Source organism: Ostrinia furnacalis, unplaced genomic scaffold, assembly GCF_004193835.3.
Source record: "Ostrinia furnacalis isolate ACB-3 unplaced genomic scaffold, ASM419383v2 OfSCF7464, whole genome shotgun sequence".
In the NCBI taxonomy this organism is placed as follows: domain Eukaryota; kingdom Metazoa; phylum Arthropoda; class Insecta; order Lepidoptera; family Crambidae; genus Ostrinia; species Ostrinia furnacalis.
The window spans coordinates 1-22,428 of NW_021137703.1; the positions used below are offsets into that span (position 1 = coordinate 1).

At 38.3% G+C, this 22,428-nt stretch overlaps 1 protein-coding gene across 7 annotated transcripts; it reads left to right on the forward strand.

The window, feature by feature from the left end:
- The first annotated feature begins 5,180 nt into the window (after positions 1 to 5,180).
- Zasp66 (PDZ_signaling and DUF4749 domain-containing protein Zasp66) lies at positions 5,181 to 19,924 on the forward strand. Of its 7 annotated transcripts, XM_028321052.1 has the most exons (10): positions 5,181 to 5,345; positions 6,994 to 7,074; positions 8,230 to 8,413; positions 14,207 to 14,353; positions 16,315 to 16,359; positions 17,221 to 17,309; positions 17,807 to 17,845; positions 18,343 to 18,478; positions 18,958 to 19,026; positions 19,372 to 19,924. In XM_028321052.1, the coding sequence occupies exons 3-10, from the start codon at positions 8,351 to 8,353 to the stop codon at positions 19,456 to 19,458; spliced, it is 675 nt and encodes a 224-aa protein (XP_028176853.1). In that variant the 5' UTR covers positions 5,181 to 5,345; positions 6,994 to 7,074; positions 8,230 to 8,350; the 3' UTR covers positions 19,459 to 19,924. The 7 variants fall into 7 exon arrangements, with proteins under 7 accessions (XP_028176853.1, XP_028176857.1, XP_028176854.1 ...); XM_028321056.1 differs by lacking the exon at positions 16,315 to 16,359; XM_028321053.1 differs by lacking the exon at positions 6,994 to 7,074 and having other exon boundaries at positions 5,263 to 5,345.
- The last annotated feature ends 2,504 nt before the right edge of the window (positions 19,925 to 22,428 follow it).

Below are 22,428 nucleotides of genomic sequence, written 5' to 3' on the forward strand. Positions count from 1 at the left end.
TAAAAAATTTTTTTAGATTTTTTTTTAATTTTTTATAGAATTTTTTTTCTTCCAGTTATTTATTGTAAATAACTGGAAGAAAAAACGATCATAGCAAATGTTGTGATAGGGATAGTAGAGGTGGGCGCCACGCCGGCGCGCCGCCGCCGCCGCGAATTTTTTCACGCCGCCGCCGCCGACGACCAGCTGTCGGCGCGCCGATACTGATACTGTACCAACTATTTGCAATTTATTCCTCTCCTATACTGTACTAATATGTGTTTCGAACGCAGAAGAACTATTTTTTTATAGAGTTGAGCGGCAATTCTAGTTCAATAAAGTCTAGTATCACTACGACCGGTAACGATCTATAGTGATTGCCGCTATTTTACTTACAGTTCGCCTCCGAGTCCTGCATCCATTAGGAATTGCAGTATCTTTTACGGGGTGATATTTTATGTTTTACATCTTGTGTGCTTAGGATGTGTTTGCCCAGGTGTAAGCTCCGCTTGCGCATCAAAGGTCCGCAGTCCGCGAGAATGTGTAGTGGCGTTTCATCTGCCTCTTGGCACATCCTGCACGTTCTTGATTCAGACAGTTCCATAGTGGACAAGTGCTTGTTTAAGCTGCTGTGTCCAGTGAGGGCTCGAACTAATAATTATGCGCATTTTGATCCAACTCAGTCGTATGATCTGCTTAGAGTATTTTCGGTCATAGGCTTTTATGAGAGCTTTGGAATGAGTTAATCCTGGCGTGTCTGACCATGCCTTAAAGGATTGTTTTAGAAGGTGATTAAGTTGGAGTTTAAGGCCATCAGCGCGGCCTGACTAAGTTAATGTAAAGTATGTGGTTGGCATAATTATTTCGCAGGTTAGCGTCCTCACATTTAATAATTTCGTAGACTTCTGCCTGAAAGATAGAGGCAAATTTATTAATTTACCCAGGCTTGATAGCCTACGCTTCGGCTGCTCTCCATACACGCCAAAGTTAAATTGATTGAATAACTTAATACTAACTATATTAAAAGTAAATCATGTACATTATTCAAGTTGCTGCTTGGTCTAGTAAATAATGATCGCGAGAGGAACCGGTGCCTCTTGCTGTCAAGAAAAAATCCCCGCCTTGTCTGTCAGACAACCCACACTATTGGACTATACTTTAAGGCTTAAAGTAGTAAATAGATTCGGTTAAAGTTTAAGCGAATCACTCACACAGAGATTGGCAAATTATGTCTCGGAATGCAAATGGGAACCACAACCTCTGGAAGGCAACAAAGTACCTCCCTCAAAATGTTCTCCGCTTATTATGATAATCCAAAAAAAATCCACAGTTCAATCAAAAAAATAAGATCAAGCATTGGACTTGATCCGGGACTTGCATCTATGCCTGCCTTTGATTCCTACTGATGATGATGATTCATCCGACCGATTTCGGTCATGGTGACCACTTCGACTTAGCTGTCTTGGCGACGCTGGTGCGCCCGAAGATGGCTTACATAGCCGATCTTCGCGGCAAACTCCTCGCACATTGAGAGTAATTACCCGCCGCCAACATAATTAAAGTGAATGGCGGCAGATGGACGGGATTTACATCATCGCATTTTGCGTCGAGTTCAGTTGTGCGCTGCTCCTTGAATTCGCGGACTCGCCTCTACACAACACAATCTCCCGCCATAGGTGCTGTGCTGCCAAACCTTCCCATTGTGATTTGAGAGGGCCCATTTTGCATCTTTTCGTATGCTGCTTCTGGACATCTTTGTAATTGACCATCTGGAGGAGAAGTTGACCGCCATGTTTCCGCTTACCCTCCTCAAGTTCAAAGTAGAAGATTGATTCCTACTACGCTAATTGAGGACGAAAGACGCAGGAGAACCAATGTCCATAGCCCACAGAATCGCTAAAATCAAGTGGCAGTGGGCGGGGCACACATCTCGTAGAGCTGATGGCCGCTGGGGCAGAAAAGTTCTTGACTGGCGACCACGAGCCGGAAGACGTAGCGTGGGCAGGCCTCCCACTAGGTGGACCGACGATTTAGGGAAGGTCGCAGGAAGTGCCTGGATGCGAGCGGCGCAGGACGTCTTTCGGCTGAAACGAAAGAACTAACGCTAAGAGAGATGGCTAAGCTAAAGAAAGTTAAGAGTACTTTTATCGGCACACTGGTACGCTCGCCTTTAATACACGAGAACCTGATCTCAGCCAAACCCGCTGTCCAAATATCAAAGTATCTATGATCAAGAGAGCTAATTTACTAGGGTAAACTACTGCTCTAGTGGCTCAAACCCCAACCAACTGCAAATCACCTGATTAGTCTTGACGACAGATACTAAAAAAGCAGATTTAAAAAAAATCCTAATGAACAAAGGTCAAACAAGGTCACGCCGCCGACGCCGCCGCCGCCGAGGTCAAAAAGTCGGCGCGCCGCCGCCGGCCAATTGTATATCGGCGCCCACCTCTAGGATAGAGACATGCGATTTTTGTCTTTACAAAGGTAATACGATAGAAAATAATACAAAGTAATAAAAAGTACCTGTTATAGGGGCATTTTTTGGAGAAATTTATCAAATAACCAAAAAACCACAAATTTAAAAGCAGATTTTTTTCAAAATGTTTCATTTTTTATTATTTGTTGGCATTTTCAGGGTATTTTATGTATTTTTTTAGTATCGTTTGTTATTTAGCATTATTACTGTTTTTATTTTATCAGGATATACCTCTTAGTTTAAAAGTTATTACGTTTTCTTTACAATAAGTAATTGGAAGAAAAAAAATTCTATAAATTAAAAAAAAANTGTCGCATAACTTTTTATTCCTGCTTGCTACAGATGGGCCAATATAAAAAATATGCTCGTAATAATGTCTATTTTGAAATGTTTTACCTAAACTTACTCTAAATTCAAAAATAAAAAAGGTCGGGGTAATCAACAAAATAATCCAGATCCGGAGAATGACCGAAAAACAAATATTTTTTCAAAAATATTCTGCATATGTAGTATGCGTAATATGGATAACCTTGAAGTGTCATACGGATCATCTTACGTGAAAAAGACTATAGTAGTTTAATAATCAATTATGTCCTAATAGAGTCTCGTCACCTTTTATTGCTTCCTCATTATAAATGTAATTACTTTTGATCAATCATCGAATCACTCTTCTTGTGATCTCGGAATCGTTGTCGAAACCCTTTTCTGGTGATATGAATAAGACCCCAGTTCTTGAAATTTTTGGCATATTATGATTTCAATTAAAATAAAAACAGTAAAATATCTGGAATTTGGCACTGTTGATATTGCATTGAGCCTATCCTAAGCCGACGGCGCCGCTGGCCGCGATAGTATTGACGTCGCCGCTAGAATTCCGCAACGCCATCCGTCGCACGCGCACATTGTTGATGGACAAGAGTAAATATAGTCGCACGTCCTCGCCATTGACTCGAGGAAGTGTGATGGATTTGCGCAGGTCGACCAGCGCCGATAGGCGGCCTCCACTCGATCCGGCGGTTGTTTTCAATAAAAATGTCAGGTTGGCGCGGCGTCGCCGGTCGACGCATTTAGCCTGGCGGCGGTCCAGAAGCGGTGCATACGCCCCACCCTCCCCCCTTGCCCACTCACAAGGTCGTCCTAGCTCACTTTTCACAGCACCCTTTACAAACCCTTTAGAAGTTAAGCTTTATTTCCATTCAGACAGATTCCAGCTGAAAAATAAACGACTTCTTAGAAAAACTAAAACGTGCCGGCATGTTAGGCATTTTTAACTGAAAGGTTAACTCTGAAAATAGATTCTAGAACTATGTAATCAGAAGACATTTTAACAGCTGTTTATTCCTTGTCACCGAAATCGACTGGTCTCCCAATCCGAATAGAATGTCATGGTCTGCTCAACCTTCGTGTGACATTAAAGTATGTCACTGCGTTTGTTTACGAGTGTGGATCATCCGTAGCATGCATTTATGTTAGAGACCAAATATTTGGTTAACGAGTTAGAGTTTTAGGTCAACCACGACGTAAACTAATTTCAGAAACACATCAGTCAGTCAGAAATCTAATAAAATTAACGTCTTTGAAGTACAGTCTCTACGAATTCTGGCCTGAATTATTTTTCAGAGGAGCTTAAATCAATATTGGAATGCTAGTGCTCGTTTGCCCATTAATCAAATTGGATTTTTCTTGTAAATTGATGTTTACGTTTAGAGAAACGTTTGATGTTGCGACTGTGCCATTGGGAGTACTGGCATTAACACACGTGTAGATATCTAAATAAATTATCTCTGAAAATTTCCAAGGTAACTAACCTTGCCTGCTAAGGGCTAGTTAGTTAATCAAAATGCTAAGCCAACGTCACAACGTTGATGTCAAGTCAGATAAAAGCCCTGCCTGCCTAATTATGAGTAATAAAGCTCTACCTAGGTATGTGGTACGCAAAACATATCATTAGATCCTACTAGAACTGTCTTACTGTTATTAATATTCGTCAAATAAAGTTCATTGTCCTTTAAAAAAATCATCAACACAACGTCATACTTACGTTGCAGGCCACAACAAGTTATTGATAAAACATTTTAATTAACCGCCTCTGTGGTCTAGTGGTAAGACCACCTGCTTCAGACGCAGAGGTCCAGGGTTCGATTCCCAGTGGGGGCAGATTTTTCTGTTCATTTTGGTTGGTGGTAGGGCTTGTTCTAAGTCCGCCTGGATAGCTACCGCCATCTTACCTAAGTCTGTCGCCATAACAACAATGTTAACAGCATTATTGTGTTCCGGGAGTTAGAGGTAAAATAGCCAGTTCCTCCGTGGTTGAAGCTCGCACCTTCGGCCTGATCGTCACTTACCATCAGGTGAGATACAGGCCAAGAGCTTCCTCGTTATGGATAAAAAAAAATTCAAGCAATTTAACTTCTTTTAACACTTTGTCTCGTTTCCGACCCATACTCCCTATGGCTATTATTATAAAACCCCCATATTTTAGACTAAAGCCCGGTCTGTGAGCACGTAGAATTTTGTCCAATGACCTCAAGCTACCCATCCTTATCGCTCGCGCGTAATTAATTAAGTTGCTGTCGCGCTCGCACACTCACTGCGGGCGCCCGTCGCACAGTTGCGACAGCAATATAATTACGTATACAAGCGATAAGGATGGGTAGCTTGGGGTCATTGGACAAAATTCTACGTGCTCACAGACCAGACATATCAGCACTATCTCACATCCACCATGAACATTGCAGGTGACCCCAGGCACGCCGGCCGGCCGCGAGCTGGTGCGAGGCGACATCATCGCCAAGATAGACGACTACGACGCGCGCGACCTGCGACACGAGGACGCGCAGAACCTGTTCAAGAACTCCCCTAACCAGATCAAGCTGGTTGTACAGAGGTACGGTGGTTTTGTTTAAATATTTGGCATTTGAGCTGGAAGGGAAATAGGAGGTACTAGAAATTGTAATGCATCAGCCATAAATAGAAGGAAAATAATGTGATAGATCTTGCGACAAATTAAAAGTTTCTTTTGCCGATATTTCAGTATGGCTTGATCAACCGTCCAAAGTTTAGTTCGTCAAAAATACACTCGGCGTATTAAATTCTGACTGCCTTACTGACTTACTGACTGATCTTACCAATACTCGTACTTGATTGTGTGCCGAAGGAGTAGTAATGGGAGTAGCCTCATTCAAACGAGGTGTCTAGGATGGATAACAGACAAAGACAGGCTCGAAAATATACAAACAGTTCACTTTAAGTGAAATGCTGGCAGGCACAAACACACCTGGAAGTATTGAGCCCTTAAACCAAGTAGTGTGACCACCGAGGCGGATCCAGCCTAGGCCCACGTTCTATCACAAGTACACCGAGTAAGAACATCTCTCTTAGTGTGTATGTGTAAGGATTAGCCCCGTTAAACCGGCTAGTGTGACCACAGGGGCGGATCCAGCTCGCACCTTTACTCGGTGCTGCGAGCCTCGGGCAGCTTTGCAGGGCGCGTACACACGCCCACGTTGTTCTATCACAAGTACACCGAGTTAACTCCTTAAGTGTCTTTAGCCCTGTCAGCTGTATTAATTTTATAAGGAATAGCCCCATTGAACTGGCTAGTGTGACCACAGGGGCGGATCCAGTTCGCACCTTTACTCGGTGCCGCGAGCCTCGGGCAGCTTTGTAGGGCGCGTGCCCACGCCTACCTTCTATCACGAGTACGCCGAGTAAGAACATCTCCCTAGGTGTCTATTAGGTGTATTAATTTTATTCATTGTGGTACGGAACCAATCGTTTTGGAAAAAAGTAATTCGTGTAAGATCTAAAAGCTCTACCGACTTCATAAAATTCATAATTGATCGCTGAGTAAATTCTGTAACTGTTATAGGAAAAATATTTTTGAATAAACTACGTGAAAGCATGTCGTAATGAATTAGGGGTATAAATTGATTCCGTACCACAAATCCAGCTAATCTAATTCCAACTTTAAAAACTATAAGGCATGATTCCAAATATCTATTGATGTTGTAATGCCTTAAACAATCTTCTAGAATTAACAAATTGATGGTGTCCTGAGAAAAAATATTTTATTTAAAAATACCTATCTCTCTGTTTACACAAGTATCACTCCTTTATAAAAGTACCTTTTTATATTTTTGCACACATTTTATTTGCATGTAACAACTCGTATATTATTTTGTTGTATGTAAACTTTATGTTGTCCTTTACATAGAACATGATTGGTAATTAATGTTGTTTTCCTATTGTTGTATTTAGTTATTGCATTTTCTATCTCCCAGCAATGCATTTGTATATTTCAGTATGTATGTTTTCTTATAGCTACGCCAACATGATTCACATAATCTTATGTTACTAGAATTTCTTTATCTGGCTTTGTTTTTTTTTTTCTCTCAAAAATAAAAATAATAAACATATTAATACCTACTAATAATTTAGTTAGTTCAATTTAAGTGGTTTTCAAATCATATTGGCGTAACTTTCACTATCGTATCGTGTGTCATTCGTTGTCGCTCACGTAGCATGTGTAATAGGGACGTGGACCGTGATGCGACCGCTGGCACCCCGCACGCGCCGAGGTCGCCCATACCCAACGCGGCTGCACCGCCCTACAGGTAGGACATATCATATACATGTACTACAGGTAGCCCAAAGCTGTAGACAAACCAAACCTTTGCAATTTTAACATGGAAAACGATTCAGGCGCTTTCTAAATATAAAACATTTCCGGTTTCATTAAAATATTACATTACAAGCTTGACATTGTATAACGTATTTTCCTAACATTCCAATTTATCATATCAAATGTCAACATTTTCAACTACAAGAGGTAGTTATTAACTTACATTAGTGTATATTGGCACATTTTCAGTATTTGTTCAATGTTACAATCATACGTCAGACTTGAAAACCCAAGCATTCTATCAACTTAAATAGTTCCCAGATTTTCTTGGTAATCGCAATTAATCAGAAATGAATAAAACGAATACCGCAAGAATGCAAAATTTGTGCAATATACATAGGCACACATTATGTATAATGAAAGTTTACGCTTACTCATACCACCCCAGGCATAAAAACTGCACCAAAACAAGAATAATTAGTCATGAAACCGGGACTGCGCCATGTTTTTTTTTTTTTTTCAAATATAGCTTATGACACGTAAAAGATGAAAAGACACCTGGCACTTCAAATACACGCATTTAAAAACACTGTAAAAATTCCTTACTGCGTTGCAGTTATTTTTTCTGGTGCTAAATGCTTTGCAAAAAAGTTAAAATGGGATGCATGACCCCAATGATACCTATGTGCTGGATATAGTACATGCTAGAGGTTGCGGGTTCGATCCCCACACTATGCAAACATTTATGTTTGTATTTGTTGAGTCGAGGCCCGTGTTATAGAAAGAAGCACAAAACTCGATAGCATCTCAAGCAAAAATTGAGTTATGATTACTTAGTTGGAGTACAATAATTATGTAAGTCCAAAATTTAGGACAGAATCTGAAAAATGTCTGAGATGGAATCGAGTTTTGAGCTTCGATCTTGTTTTCCAAGGTAAAAAGCAATTAGAGTTCACGCGCGAATCTAATGCAGATTTTGGAACACTTTCTTCTTGCGCTCTGCATTCAACGTGCGCGGATTGTGCATAATTGTTTGTCTCTATCTGACACCATCTTAAATTTACATTTAGTTTAGGTGCAACTTAAAATTATATCAAAGAATATTATTTATTTATGTAAGAATAAACTATATTTCTATAAAAACCAGGACCCCCAGCCCTCTTCCTGCGACGGCATGGCGCGGCGGCGCGGGCCCGGAATCCCTCCCTCGCACTCCGGTGCCTCCGTACAACTCGTACCCAGTGCAGCATGAGGGCGAGTACCGGACCATGCTCCTGTCGCCCACTTCGACGCGCACCGACGACACCTGCGACGAGTCTATTCAGAGCCAGGTGAGTAAGGGTGACACTTAAACAAACATAAATAAATGATCGTCGCAGAAATCAGCGACATCGCAACGTACGACTCAACGTCGTAGTATTTAGAAACTTACAATACACTCTTTCATCGACGCCGCATTTAATTTTCCTGAAACAATGACGAATGACATCGGGAAAAAAGTTGAGACTTTATTTCACCATTAGGGGCGAAGCCAATGGAATATTCCATTTGGCATCTGGTGTTAGCACTAGAAAGAAATGAGTTGTCGCTTTGCCCTCAGTGCTGGATATCGATACCAAAAGTTTCTTTGTCGCCAACTACCTATTGGTTTTGTTGTGTATAATTTGGGTGACAAAAAACTTGAACTGTGTCACTATAAGCATTGTATCCAAGTAGGTGCATATATCTGCTGAAAACATAATAATTCCAACGTGGCAATTTGTGCAAATGAATAGATAATCTTCTGTAGCCGTTGAAATCTGCTGCTCTTAATTTCTTTAATTATTTCGCTTATCAATCATGAAAATTAGTAAGTCCAACCAAATCCATTATGTCACTGCAATATGAACTGCAGTCAACACTTCTTGGCACTAAGTATCTTTACAGTACTGGCAATGACACTATTCTGAAATATGCCTACATATTTTATTACCAGACATGCGATCAATATGGTATAGCTAGTAAACGGCATAAAATTATGTAAAGTAACAGTACTGTTAAGATATCTTCAGGCAATACACCATTGACTCCGTAAAATTATCTGTCTATATCCCTCTGATATATCAATTAATCATAATTATATTCATGTTTTGATATTAGGCCAAATACCATGCGTCATTTATGTATCAGTGCATTAGTATTTGACGTCCATCATTAACGCTTAGGTTATGGTCAATGTCAAATAGCTATAGCGGCAATCATCAGTCATAAAAATATTATTTGTGTTTGTATTATTTTTAAAACACACGTGACAGTCAACGAACTTTGCTCTTGCGTCTCAGTATCCGGAGACTGCAAATGTTAATTGAAATACAACCCTTGTTTCGTAATACAAACAATCTTCATCACAAAAATGTGTATGTTCTGTGGATAGTACAAAATATTTTTAACGGAGAGTACAGACGATTTTAGCTTGAAATGTGGTTATGACTTAGAAAAACCTATAAAATCGTCTTCGCTTCGACCTCTTTTGCAAAACGGATATTATGTTAATCGTCCTTGATGTTAAAACGAAATGGGTTAACCAAACGTCGTTCAACCGATGCGTGACGTAATTTGGCGTCGCGCCAGAAAGTCTTAGGTCTAACGATGTTACTTATTAATTAGTTAGTTTTTGACGGTGGCATTACAGAAACAAGCCGTAGGGCAAAGCGCCTAGAACATGTTATGAGTACAGGTATTTATCGTGGTTCCAGAATGTTCTGGAGCGTGCTAAATCGGTATTGTGAATCACGATCACTTTAATAGACGCCGGCGGCATTTCTAACGCTGTTCAAATCGGATTATGAGTAATGAGGCCACAATTAAAGTACAAACAACGGATAATGGAATTAGAATTATAGACGTCCATTCATAAGCTTCAAGCTTTCCATTGCTACCAGAATGTAGAGTCTAGACTGATTTAAATCATTTTTTAAACTCCTTGGATACGTAGTTAACATTTCAAACAGTAGGTACTCAAAGCTTCACTGCCCTATAAAGGAATATAAAGGTCCTGTTCTATTCTGTTAATATATCAGAACAGCTAGCAGACCTTATATCCACGATTGCTTTACTCATAATTTCATTATTTGAAAAAAAAACAACGCAGAAAATGTTTAAAGAAAGTAATATAATAAGTACCTAATAATAAAGGGTTTGCAGGCGGCCTTAAGCTGAATCAAAATCTCTGAATAATCTCGAAAACTCTTGAAATATTTGAGCAAATACTTTATAAACTATTTTACAATTAACACTAGTATGCTTAAAATAACATGTTGAACTCACTTGTTTTATTTTCGCACGAGACGTAACATTTTAATTTGATAAATTTAATAAATTTATGCTACGCGTGTTGCAAGGCTCTGCGGCGCGGAGGCTCTCGCCCACGTCGCCATTTTCCCGCCTAATTTCCAAAATAGAATGCATTGAAAACGCGTTGTTTACTCGCGAGGGACCGCTCCAGCGGCAGTCTGTGACGGTGCGCTGAACGACACGCGTCTGCGCAAGTGCTTCAACATAATGGCGGTCAACCCCAATTTCTTCCCCAATGGGTACCAGGACCCCATGCATCCTGAAGAGGAAGTTGTCACAAACTGGGTGCGTTTCTACCTAACATAGCTGTCAACTGCCAACCGCTAACATTACTACGCTGAAACTCTAAAGATAAGATGTGAACCATCAATGGAACTGCTCCAACGGATCAGCTTAACCGATTAACCGGAATATTCAAACGCAATCTAATTTCGGAGCACTTGAAGTCGCGCGCTGTTACAAAATATGTGATGTAATAACTCGCCAGCTTTTACGACGTTATTTTCCGTGATGAAGCACGGTTGTGATATGTGGAAAATTTGTAATTAACGGCGTCCTCGGGTTTACGATCTGTTTGATGGACTATGACATGATGTATGGCTAAGTGCTTTAATATTTTTAAGAATCAAAATAATAAAACTATCGCCACAAATGCCTTGCAATCGCTAAAAATGTTAGAGACAACATTCAAAACATAATTAAGTAAGTAACAATTTACATGTTAGGTTCATAATTCAGGATAAAATAAAAATTTTTGTCAGATAATTCCAAATCACATAATCTTCCACTTAACTAGGCTTAATTCCACATTTTTTACAATAAGTACCTACAAAGTTCTAGAAAGTTCAGTAATTAATCGAAACAACACGTCACGATCCTCAATATATTCGAACACGTAATCAAAACAAAATCCAAGCCCTCTTTTACATTACACTGCTAAAGATAAAATCTCACTCAACATCAAGCTGTGTACTAAATAAAGGACAAAATACTTTCAGCTTATACTTTCTTTTCGAAATTAATAAAATTACGGCTTCCATTTGATATGAAATCGCAGCTGTAAATCTATTTTCGAGTCAATGCCACGTCACGTAATTTTTACACCCACTTGAACTCTCAGTAAGACGCTTACGCGGGACGAACTGCGATTTGATCACGGATATTCAGCGTGTCTGTATGAAAATTCTAGTACATATCACAAAAAGAGCCTTACGAAAGTTTTCAAACACATGTTTCTGCGCCATGTTTAAAAATAAGACATATTCTTCATAATAATCTCTTTGAACACTTTGAAGTTCGATCCTAAAACACACACTGCCTTTCTGCTCAAATCTTTGCTTGTAAGTAAGCTCATGGCATGATAGTAAGAAAATGGCATTAACTTCAAGTAACTACGAGTGTTTTCCCAGCGTCACTTTTCCGATAGCTCGTATTTTATTGTTAACTGTTAAAAACTTAAACTCTTTTAACGCAAACTGGTCCAATTTCATGAAAAAGCTCAATATAACTTTGAAGACAACTACATGTTTACGAGTAACCTAGAGTCTCGAAATTAAGACTTTCTCTCTTTAGGCTTTTGAGTCGATCGATGATTTCTTACGAAATTCAAATTAAAAAAAATCAAAGCACATAGAAAGCTAATGCCCATAAACATGGTTTGAAAATTAAATCTATTAATCATGTCTCTCGCTTAATGCTCGGTTTGAATCCATCTAAAGATATAGGCAGATTGGATACCAGGCAGACCTGTAATAAAATTGATCGATACTAATAATTCAATTTATAATTAAAACACGTCTCTACACTTTGAAAAGTGCTAACGATGCTGCTAGTCAAGAATTGGTAAATAATTTCATAATATTATTCTGCTGGAATTGAATAGTGAACGGATATTGCTAACTCTAAACTAATACCAATAAATAATCGAATTATCCATCTCAAAGCACAATCTATTGGAAGCATGACTAACATAGAACATTGCGTCAGTGGCGAAAGCTTCTTGTAAACATGGACGCAAATAAACAGCTGGATTTCGTATTGGCACATTTCTCGGCCATCATTTTCTTCTACAATACCCCTGTAATGTTCTAAGAACATGATTCACGGGTAATCAAAGCTTCAAGGCGTTTGTGGATGGCAATGTGACTGTTTAATTGCGTTTAGCGCCATCTGTTCCTAACGATGCGTGTTGCTGAGAAGTTACACGTGTTTGTTGTAGGTACTCCTCATAACTAAATAGTTCTATGTATATCATAAGTTGTGAATTTAAAAATAACTATAAAAGTTCCTAAGTGTTACTAGTGTATAACCAGAAGAGAACCTTTTTCCAAAGGAAAATTATAACAACGAACGACCTATGTAGGTGACTACCATCGTATACAGTGCCAACCGATTAAACAGTGCGTATAGCACGCTGCATGCCAACGCGTTAAAAGTAAACATTTTCGCGAGAAATAGCTAAGGCCGCCACAAATAACTGTAAACTGTAACAAATCCTTCAGGATATTTGTGAAATGCTAGTAGACTTCCTTCCTTGAGACTGCGTCCGCCACAAGATGGCGTTGACTGTATATTAGAACGCATTAATGGTAGCCTTTCAAAATAGGTTCCACCATGTCGTGTACTCGTACATACATAATCCTTACAAACAAAAGTGGCATGAGTAACAAAAGTAAAAGAAAATTTTCCATAACATAATCATAATAAACAGTTTTTTCCTCAGACGTTTACAAAACGCGAAAAAACGCTGTAAACAAAGTTCAAAGCCAAAAGTTATTTGCTATTACTTTTGCCTCCATCTTGTTGTTTTCCATTTTATTATTTTAAGTGGTTTCCAGTTAAATTTATATGCCCGAGAGATTTCACGACATTGGTATATCAAAGTAGGCCTTTAATATGTTTAGTTGACCACGACCCACATATGTGATACGATAAATATAACGGAATAGTGTCAGAAATCATAACCCACATGGAACAACCTCGGGTATAATTAGATTAGGCGTTGCGCGCGCGCCGCGTGAGCGCACTAAGACCATGCTGTTACTTTCATGAATCACCGTCTTCATTTTTATATCATTTTCATTTCAGATTAAGCACAGCACTTTGACACATACTTACATGCAATTTTAATTTTTATGTACCGTCTCTACATTGTTTTAGGACTCTTTTAAATTACGAGTAGTCCATGTGAACAGCACGTTAATCGTGCGTATGCAAGACCGTACCTTGTCAGTATTGACATTTTGAATCTAAGGAAGTTGCCATTTAAATTTTCCGTATTTTATTGCAAACGGACGAGTAACGTCTGGCTTAGTCTTATTTAAAAGAACCCTTACGCCCTTAGGCCTATTTCAGACACACACGATTGCTGGGCAGTTCTCGTACATTTGCATCAAAAAGTAACCGTCAGTACAGTACCTCAGTGCCTTAACAATGAGAACCACCCATAAACCGTGTGGTTATTTCTGTGTCTGAACTAGGCCTTAAAATTGTTAATTCGTCTAAAGGCCCTTGCCCACGGCGACTTTTCGTAGCGATAGCGATGCAGTCGCGCTGCTGTAGCGCATTATTAGCGCGTTGGCATCACTTCCGTATTGCGTTGCAAATGCGACTAACGCGCGTAAATAGCGATGCTGTCGAAAAGTCGCCGTGAGCGAGGGCCCAGTAATACAGCAGAGCATACACGTTTTGCTTCGACGCAAAACAAAACTAAAAAAACTAAAAAATCACTCGTCACGACTACGTAAAATATCTAACAGTCCTCGACACCTAAACGTCACCTCATATTCCAGCCCTACCGCACCACCCCCCTAGTGTTGCCCGGCGCCAAGGTGCGCCGCGAGCCCGGCCCCACCGAGAGCTATCTCCGCCACCACCCCAACCCGGCCATGCGGGCGCCCCCACACCACGACTACCGCGACACACTCATGAAGCAAAAGGTACGGAACACTAGTCTGGTCCGGGAGCACGTAGAATAGGGATGTTAACTTATCAAAAAATACTACACGTATTTTTCACTTTTTCAAACTAATGAAAATTGAAAGAGATAAGCGCGCCAAAGTTCATAAGAAGAGGCCCGTGACGTCAATGCGTGCATAAAAGTGCCGCACGTTGTGACGTCGTGCGGAACTTCAACGCACCATAACTATGTAATTATTTGTTAGATTGACAAATAAAAATATATGTGTCCAATATTTTTTGGTATTAAACATGACGGACTAAAAAAATTTTTTTAGGCAACTAGCCTATTTTGTCTAATGACCCCAAGCTATCCATCCTTATAGCCTATAAGGATGGATAGCTTGGGGTCATTGGACAAAATTCTATGTGCTCCCGGACCAGACTAAACACACATAAAACATCAACAAGACAGTGATAATAATCGATAGCTTTTGAAGTTACGTCCGTATTCACAAACATTACTTTGCGGTCTCACAGGGCGCGTGAACGCACAGTGTGACATACGAATCAATCACAGAGCTGTATTCAACGCTGTGCGTTCGATTTGCTGCTTCACTTAAGCAAGCATCGTTTGTGAATACGGGCGTGAGTGATACTCGATAGCTTTTGAAGGCTCACACTTTCGGGATGCGGTCAAGGTATCAAATCAAATAGTTTATTCCATACATAGGCCCTTTCCAGGGCACTTATACACTTCCCGAATATAGCTTGCCCTACTACCTGCTGAGAAGAAGTGGCGGAAGAAACTCAGTCAGTATTTTGTTATCGAAGCATTTTTATCGATTTTTGATGATATGTCATCTAATTTGATATAATAACAATAGCTGTATTAAATCGAACCAGAAAGGCTACACCCTCAAGACTTTTACGTAGTTTCAGATCTATCTGCCATTGTTACAATGCTGGCATTTTTGTTTTCGTGATAGAGATGGATAGATTCAAAACTTTGGATGACGATGATGTAGGGCAAAGATGAAAAGTTAGTTTTTCTATACGAACTTACTTATCAAAAGCTATCGAGTGAAACTTCACTAATGTTTTGGGTTTTTAGCAGAAAGTCTTTAAACGAAACTAAAACTCTTTTTAAATTCAACTTGCTTAATATAGCTATCGAGTAAAACTCGCACCAAGCTATTGGTTATTATGTTTTAGAAGACATTGTCACTATTTGTAACTATCAAAAAATAATGGTTAAAGCGCTCACTGAATTTGACCCAGAAAAACAGATGTGGGAAAATAAATTTTATCTAATTCGATGTAAAATGCTGCTCAATATTTTTAGTTTACTCTCAATGTTAATTCGTCCACGTTCCACTTAACTTTGGTGGATGACAAGTTTGTAAATTAACTTTATCGTCTTTTAAATTAGTACTATATTCGTTTCAAGAATATTATTAAATTACTTTGTAATTTCAGATAACAACATTGAATACAATAAGTATAGCTAATTGCATTTAAAAACACTGTTACACAAAATGTAATATCAAACGATCACATACACTATATCCGGTTCGAAGGACCATAATGTCACACATTTCTTAGGCCTTGTTGTTTCTGTAGATAGTTCTATATGCACGCACTTTTACTATCTGACACTAGCTATATGCTTTACACATACACATTTCTAGTTAAAGAGCAGCAGGCGAAATAACACAAATCTTTTAGAAACACTACGAACACACTCACTTGATATCCAGTAACATTTTGATTCGAGATACAGCTATTTTTGTAAGAGTATAGTTTTATTGCATATAGTAGTTTTATATAGTTGCATTGCAGACTTCAGTATTTAAATTCTTTTACCAAACTATCTGTACATACACTCTTAAACTTTTTCTTTCACAAGACGCGATAGTAACTCAAGTAAACCCACTAACTAGTAGCATTTAATGCACTAGCGCACGCATAGCACTATGTAATAGATATTTAATAAAATCAGGTGGCAGAGTCGGTGCTGCAGCGAGTGGTCGGCGATGAGAACAAGGTGGTTCAACGAGTTGTGTGACGTTACAGCTTCTAGCATGACGCAACAAACTTCTGTTACGAAGCCGGTCGTCTTTTACACTTTTGATCCACTGCAATGTTGAATAAAATGATCAAGGAAACGATTGCAAAATATAGAAGGATATAAATAAGTCGGAAATGTGCATGAATATAGTCTACGTTAAGTTTTTGGCAGTTTTTTCAAACCTAACTTCGACATCGAACTGTCTACGCCCGTAGCGATATGCCTGTCTTTGAATAGGTACTTATAATGATAATAAGATCGCGGAGAAAATTGAGTTTCAATTTCATATTTTACATGCAGAATTGTTGCCAAGGTATATTGGTGCATCTTACTTGGCAAATGTCAATGTTATTTTAAGCATCCCATTTATGGAAAAATCCAATCGAGATTTCGGGGCAAGCTTCAGCAATGTGCGCGGTATAATCAAAAGTAATTTTAGCACGAATTTTCTGTTAATTATTGCAATGGATCAATGGTAGATTTTCTCACGTGTCTATACATCATTATGTTTGAGCTTCTTGTTGCATCGATGTACAGTTTTTATTTCTCTTCATCGTTCGGTCATCTTCATCTTTTATTTCCTCAATGTGTTAATCGAGAAACGTAGCTATAAGTATTGAACTAATAAACCATTTATTCATCATTAATTGTAAAAACTGATCGAAAATGGTTAAGTAAGAGCCCATACACCACAAATTTATGCGTAGTGCCATAAAACTTTTACGTATCCATTATAGCTACTTGTTCTCAATTTCTTCGATTTTCAATTATTATGTTGAATGTATCGTCCAGCTTCTGTATAGTCAAGACAATTAACGTGTTTCCTTGTCGCTTCAGGTGGTGCACAAACAGTTCAACTCTCCCATTAATCTGTATTCGGACCAAAACATCGCCAACTCGATTAGGCAACAGTCGTCGCCCTTGCCGTGAGTATTTTTAAATATCCGACCCTTTGTATATTAAATCAATTCAGTCCGATAAATATATTTTAACTTTTATACAGACCCTGTTGTTTAAATACATTTTAAAATCAACTGACCCCTCTCCTTATATCATGTAATTGTGAAAAAATGCGAGTGTCATCATATTCCGCCGCCGAATATCTTGGCACCGAATTACAATAACATGGCTGGGTGCCAAACTGAAACTGTTACCCAAGACAATATTTGACATACGCCTGGACAATTTCTATATGAATTAAATGTACTGTATTATAATGTTTGTCTTAAAATTGTCATGTGGTGTCCGTGAACTTAGTTGAAATAGATCTCCCAAGCTTTATGTGCATATCACACAAATTCAACTTTTCAAAATTTTTACACAACTATGATTACTAGATCGAGTTTAGCCAATCAGCAGTGGTCGTGGCAGCGAGTGAACATTTAGCAATATGTAATAACGCAATATTTATCTGCTCACATAGCGCTAACGGCCATTACGGGCGGCCGCACGTTGTCAAGAGGCAAGTGTTTTACTAGAAACGCCGCCAAAACACGTCGACGCCCATCTCCATGACGCATTAATGCTTATTTATTTTTATTTCGCTATCTTTCGACTCTTGCGATCTGTCTACTTCACGCTACACTCCCGTCGAGCATGGTGTCGACGTCGACGTCCGAACTGTCCAACGAAGTGTCGCACTCATAGCACTTCACTCGCCCCATGTCACGCGACTACATTGTGTGTGAACATGCGTGGCGACCACAATTAGTTCTTAAGTACGTTTATCACTATTTAATTTTAATGACTAGAACTTATTCTACATGATTAATGTTAGTATTTTTATCGACCTGTCCTTCCTGAAAAACAAACACAACTAAACTAAACACGTTCGTGCACTAACCGCTTCCGCGCCCCCTAACGTCCTTCGACGGGTCTAATTCGTTTCTCTCTGTTGCGCCCGCTAACCGACTAAAAACTAACGCCCCGCGCCCACGCCCCGCGCCCGACGGACCGCAGCCACAGGCCCACGCTGCTGTACGACCCGGCCAAGTCCGAGACCTTCCGCGCGCTGCAGGAGGAGGGGCTGGGCGACGTGGTCCAGGAGGTGCCCGTGCCCGTGCAGCCGAAGGTCTTCACCGCGCCGCCCAACAAGGTAACTCTCGCGTTCCTTTGCTCATTTGTATTCTAGAACTAAAGTCTATGGACCTAATGGAAACTTTTTCCAATTATTTTAAAACACAGTTTCACAGTGTGTTCTAATTTTGAAGTTCTGAAATTGCATGATGCAATTTATTAAAGTTTACTGTATGCTCATTGTTCAAACATATAGTTCCAAAATACTGGACTGTCCTGTCGATGACATTGACAGTGGGGCGCCACCGTCAATACCGGATCGCTGGTTCAGATTTTTGCCATGTTGGAAACCATATAGTTGAACGATGGTAGCGCCCCCCTGTCATTGAGTTTGGCGGGACAGTTCAGCGTGGGTCATCTATAATTTTTACCTTTTCGTGGACTTTCAGAATTAACTGACAACCTTATTTAATAAATAGGGCAACACATACATTTTTATTTCTCAAACTTTATCAATCGAGTGGTTACAGTAAACTAGTTTTATTTTATGTTTTATAGAGGCCAGCGCCCACCCCGAAACCAACGAAACAGGCTGATGCGCAACCGAAGGGAAAACAAACGACCTTCGTAAGTTACCTTCATCTCCCTTTCCTTATTGCAAATAAATGATTATGATTACATTTACACTTAGAATTAAAATAATAATACAGCAAAGCCATCTTACCTTTCAATAATTACTCTTGTCTTGAGTTATTCTTCTCCAACCCGCTTGGCCAGCGTAGACCAAATTATTGTTTTGCCTCTGGTCAATGAGAGAGGGTGCTCCTACAGTAAAGACTAAATGAGTAAAGAATGTTTATGTTCGCAACCCATTTTCTCCTTGCCAGGATTAAATTTCCTGAAAAGTATTTATACCGTTAATCATTTTAAAAGTAACAATATCTTAATTTAAATATTAATATTGTTTGACAGGTGAACTCACTCCACGAAGAGCATATCCAGCAGTCGAACTCCTTCAAGCGACTAATGTACAACGTGTTGGGCGACACAGAGTTCTAGGGCGGGCCACAATGAAGCCACGCCCTTCGACGTCTGCGGCGAACACCCGACGTTATCACTCCCTTATCATGTCGACCCTCGTCTCTTAGCGCTTAGCACACGTAGCGTGCGCTAACGAAGACGATCGCCCGCACCAGTTGACTGATTCCCAGTTTTATGGCGGTTAGACGAGCGCCAAACTTAGATATAATTGACTTGTTGGATTAGCAACGAATAAGACTAACAAAAATAATTTAGGAGGCTATTTATTTATAATACTCCTGGCAGTGTGTTATATTTTTCGGTGGATTTAATTATTCTAATACTCGAGTATTAGTGATATAATTTATATTTACATTAAGTAGCAATGTAACGTTTATTATTACTAAGTGTTGATTTTCTGTTTGTACAGAAATATATTGTTTACGTATACAATGAAAATGTTGAGTGTACAGTCTAGTCACTTCGACCCGAGCTCTGGTCGTCTCTACGAATATTAAATTCGACAATTTGAAATAAATTATTTATTTTTATCTATCACATTGTTTTATTTTAATATGCCCCTTAAAAGTAAAAATAAATTAAACACTATTAATCTCAAAATAACTATATTTATAACCTGAAGTTAACTAACAATGTTACACAACAAAATAAAATACAGTCTTACAAATTTCATGAATGATAAGTACAGATCAAAAGGGATAAAATAATTTTGAGCAAAAGTAAAACACTTAACAACTTATATCACAATACACAGACGGGTAATCGCTCGAGCGCAGAAAATTTGTACATCTACATTTGGATACAAGGAAGGGGATTGTACGTTAAAACTGCACAAACATCATTTTTTGTACTCGATAGTTCTCAACGTAACTCTGGAACGACTAAATAAGGCACTACGTCTTCCAACGTTCGACAAATAAAGACTACGACTGTCAATTTTCTGCGCAAGAGACTCGTGGAGAATTGTCGACTTACTGCACCTGAATACACATACATCAATTACTCGAAAGCTTTATTTACATTATCGATTAATATAATTCAAATTTGACATGTGATATGTAAAAAAAGTAAGTACGCAAAATGAATTATGAAAATGCGTATAATTATTAATCAAAATGTGTCCAAGCACCCACATATAGCCCACTTATCTTACTTCAAATATACAAGGAGTGACCGTATTATCATTAGCGTATTTATTTATACAATAAAATTTACAACACTCACGAGTGGAAACAGGATATCATCTAAATCGTCTAAGGCCATCTATGTCGATATTTTTGAAAACCAAATTAGTTTTATCACCACTATGGACTAGTTACTACCTGGATATTTTGAGGACCAAATGTATGGTGTTTTGCAATTATACAAGATAACAGTCAGTATCAAACAGACAAAAACAGATTTATATGTAATAATAGGTTATGCAAATAAATTACATAAGAGTCACTCAATCACTTGTCAAAATATAAACAAAAATCATAGTATCAACCAAACACTACCTAGGTACTTATCTTGTTTTTATCTGTTTATAATGTAAACTGTAAAATTGGTTGTGAAATTAGAATAAAATTTCAAGTAACAGCCAAACTGCAATACATACTGCAAAATAAACATATATTGACTGTACTATCGCATTCATACAGATAATAAATACACTTAATAATTCTGAATATCGAACATACATCATATACTATACAGTAAGAAATATTAACACAATACACAGTAAAAATGAGTTATAATTACGTAAAGATGGTTAATAAACCTAACCCGAGGAAGTATTTTTAACAGTCGCTGATTTGGGCCCGTGATATGATGCACACAACTCGATTTAAACTCAAAATAGATTCAAACCAGTGTTTGGTTGAATTTCAATATCTTGACTGAACACAGGTTTGAGTGTGTTCTTGAGTAAAGATTTAAACTTGAGTGTCCTTTCATAACACGTGCCATAAATTGAAACATTTAATTTTAATGTAAATAAGATTAACATATTTATTAACAGATAAAAATATAAATTGTGCATTAAAATGGGCGAAAAATCTGTAAGAAACAATGACAATGGTAGCTAAATATGAACAAAATCTAAATATGATAAGTTTGTCTAAAATAATGTTTTGGCCTAACGTAAAACTCATTGGTAATAAATCTAATTTTGGACTGATATTAATCTTTTAATTCATTAGCACCAAATTTCCATTCTATATAATAAGTAACTATGATCTAGCTACGATATTTACGATATATTCTGCTCCTTGTGATTTGTAAACATAATATTATTTAATGTTAATTTATGAATACGTCACAATTATTACTAGGTACATGTTATATACAAATAAACAGCACATACGGATGTGCATAAAAGAAATTAAATACATAATATCCGTCTACATGTTTAAGAAACAACAGCTAAGATAAATTTGTGATTATTTTTTGTAAATAACGTAGCTGAACGAACATTTTCAACATATTACAACACTGTGGGGAAATTTCGGTCATAATATTGACTTTATCAAGGCATTTACTACGTGGGTAACAATTTTATTGACAACCATAACTAGCATAGCAAAGTTTGCAAGTTAGTAAAATGTGGTTCGGAAAAATGGTTTAGCCAAAATGTTTTTCATATAATTACTCCTTTTTTCATCTCTTCAATTGTTTTAAGTTAACTATATCGAACCAGATTATAACAAGTAATGGATTTTCTTCAGGACATGCTATCGACTGTTTCTCATACTACATACCTACTACTAAAATGCTAAATAAATGCACATAATTTCATTGATTTAAAAAATCCTTTGTTGAATTACCTATATCACATTAATGAGAGACATTCCCACCCACTCTAGAAAAGGGGAAGAAAGAAGAAGACCGATTCTCCCCCATAATGTTTTGCTAATATGATTCACTATGTTATGAATAAAAGAAAAACATGTAAATAAATTATATGGAAGAGAGCTGTATGACAAGATGTAGTTAACAAGAGATTCG

What these genes read in the sequence shown, in the direction of transcription:
- Zasp66 (XM_028321051.1), top strand. Translation starts at nt 10,623, where the DNA reads ATGGCGGTCAACCCCAATTTCTTCCCCAATGGGTACCAGGACCCCATG. An exon ending in AGGAAGTTGTCACAAACTGG is followed by an intron (nt 10,701 to 14,206) that starts GTGCGTTTCTAC and finishes CTCATATTCCAG; the next exon opens with CCCTACCGCACCACCCCCCT. An exon ending in AGGGAAAACAAACGACCTTC is followed by an intron (nt 19,027 to 19,371) that starts GTAAGTTACCTT and finishes ATTGTTTGACAG; the next exon opens with GTGAACTCACTCCACGAAGA.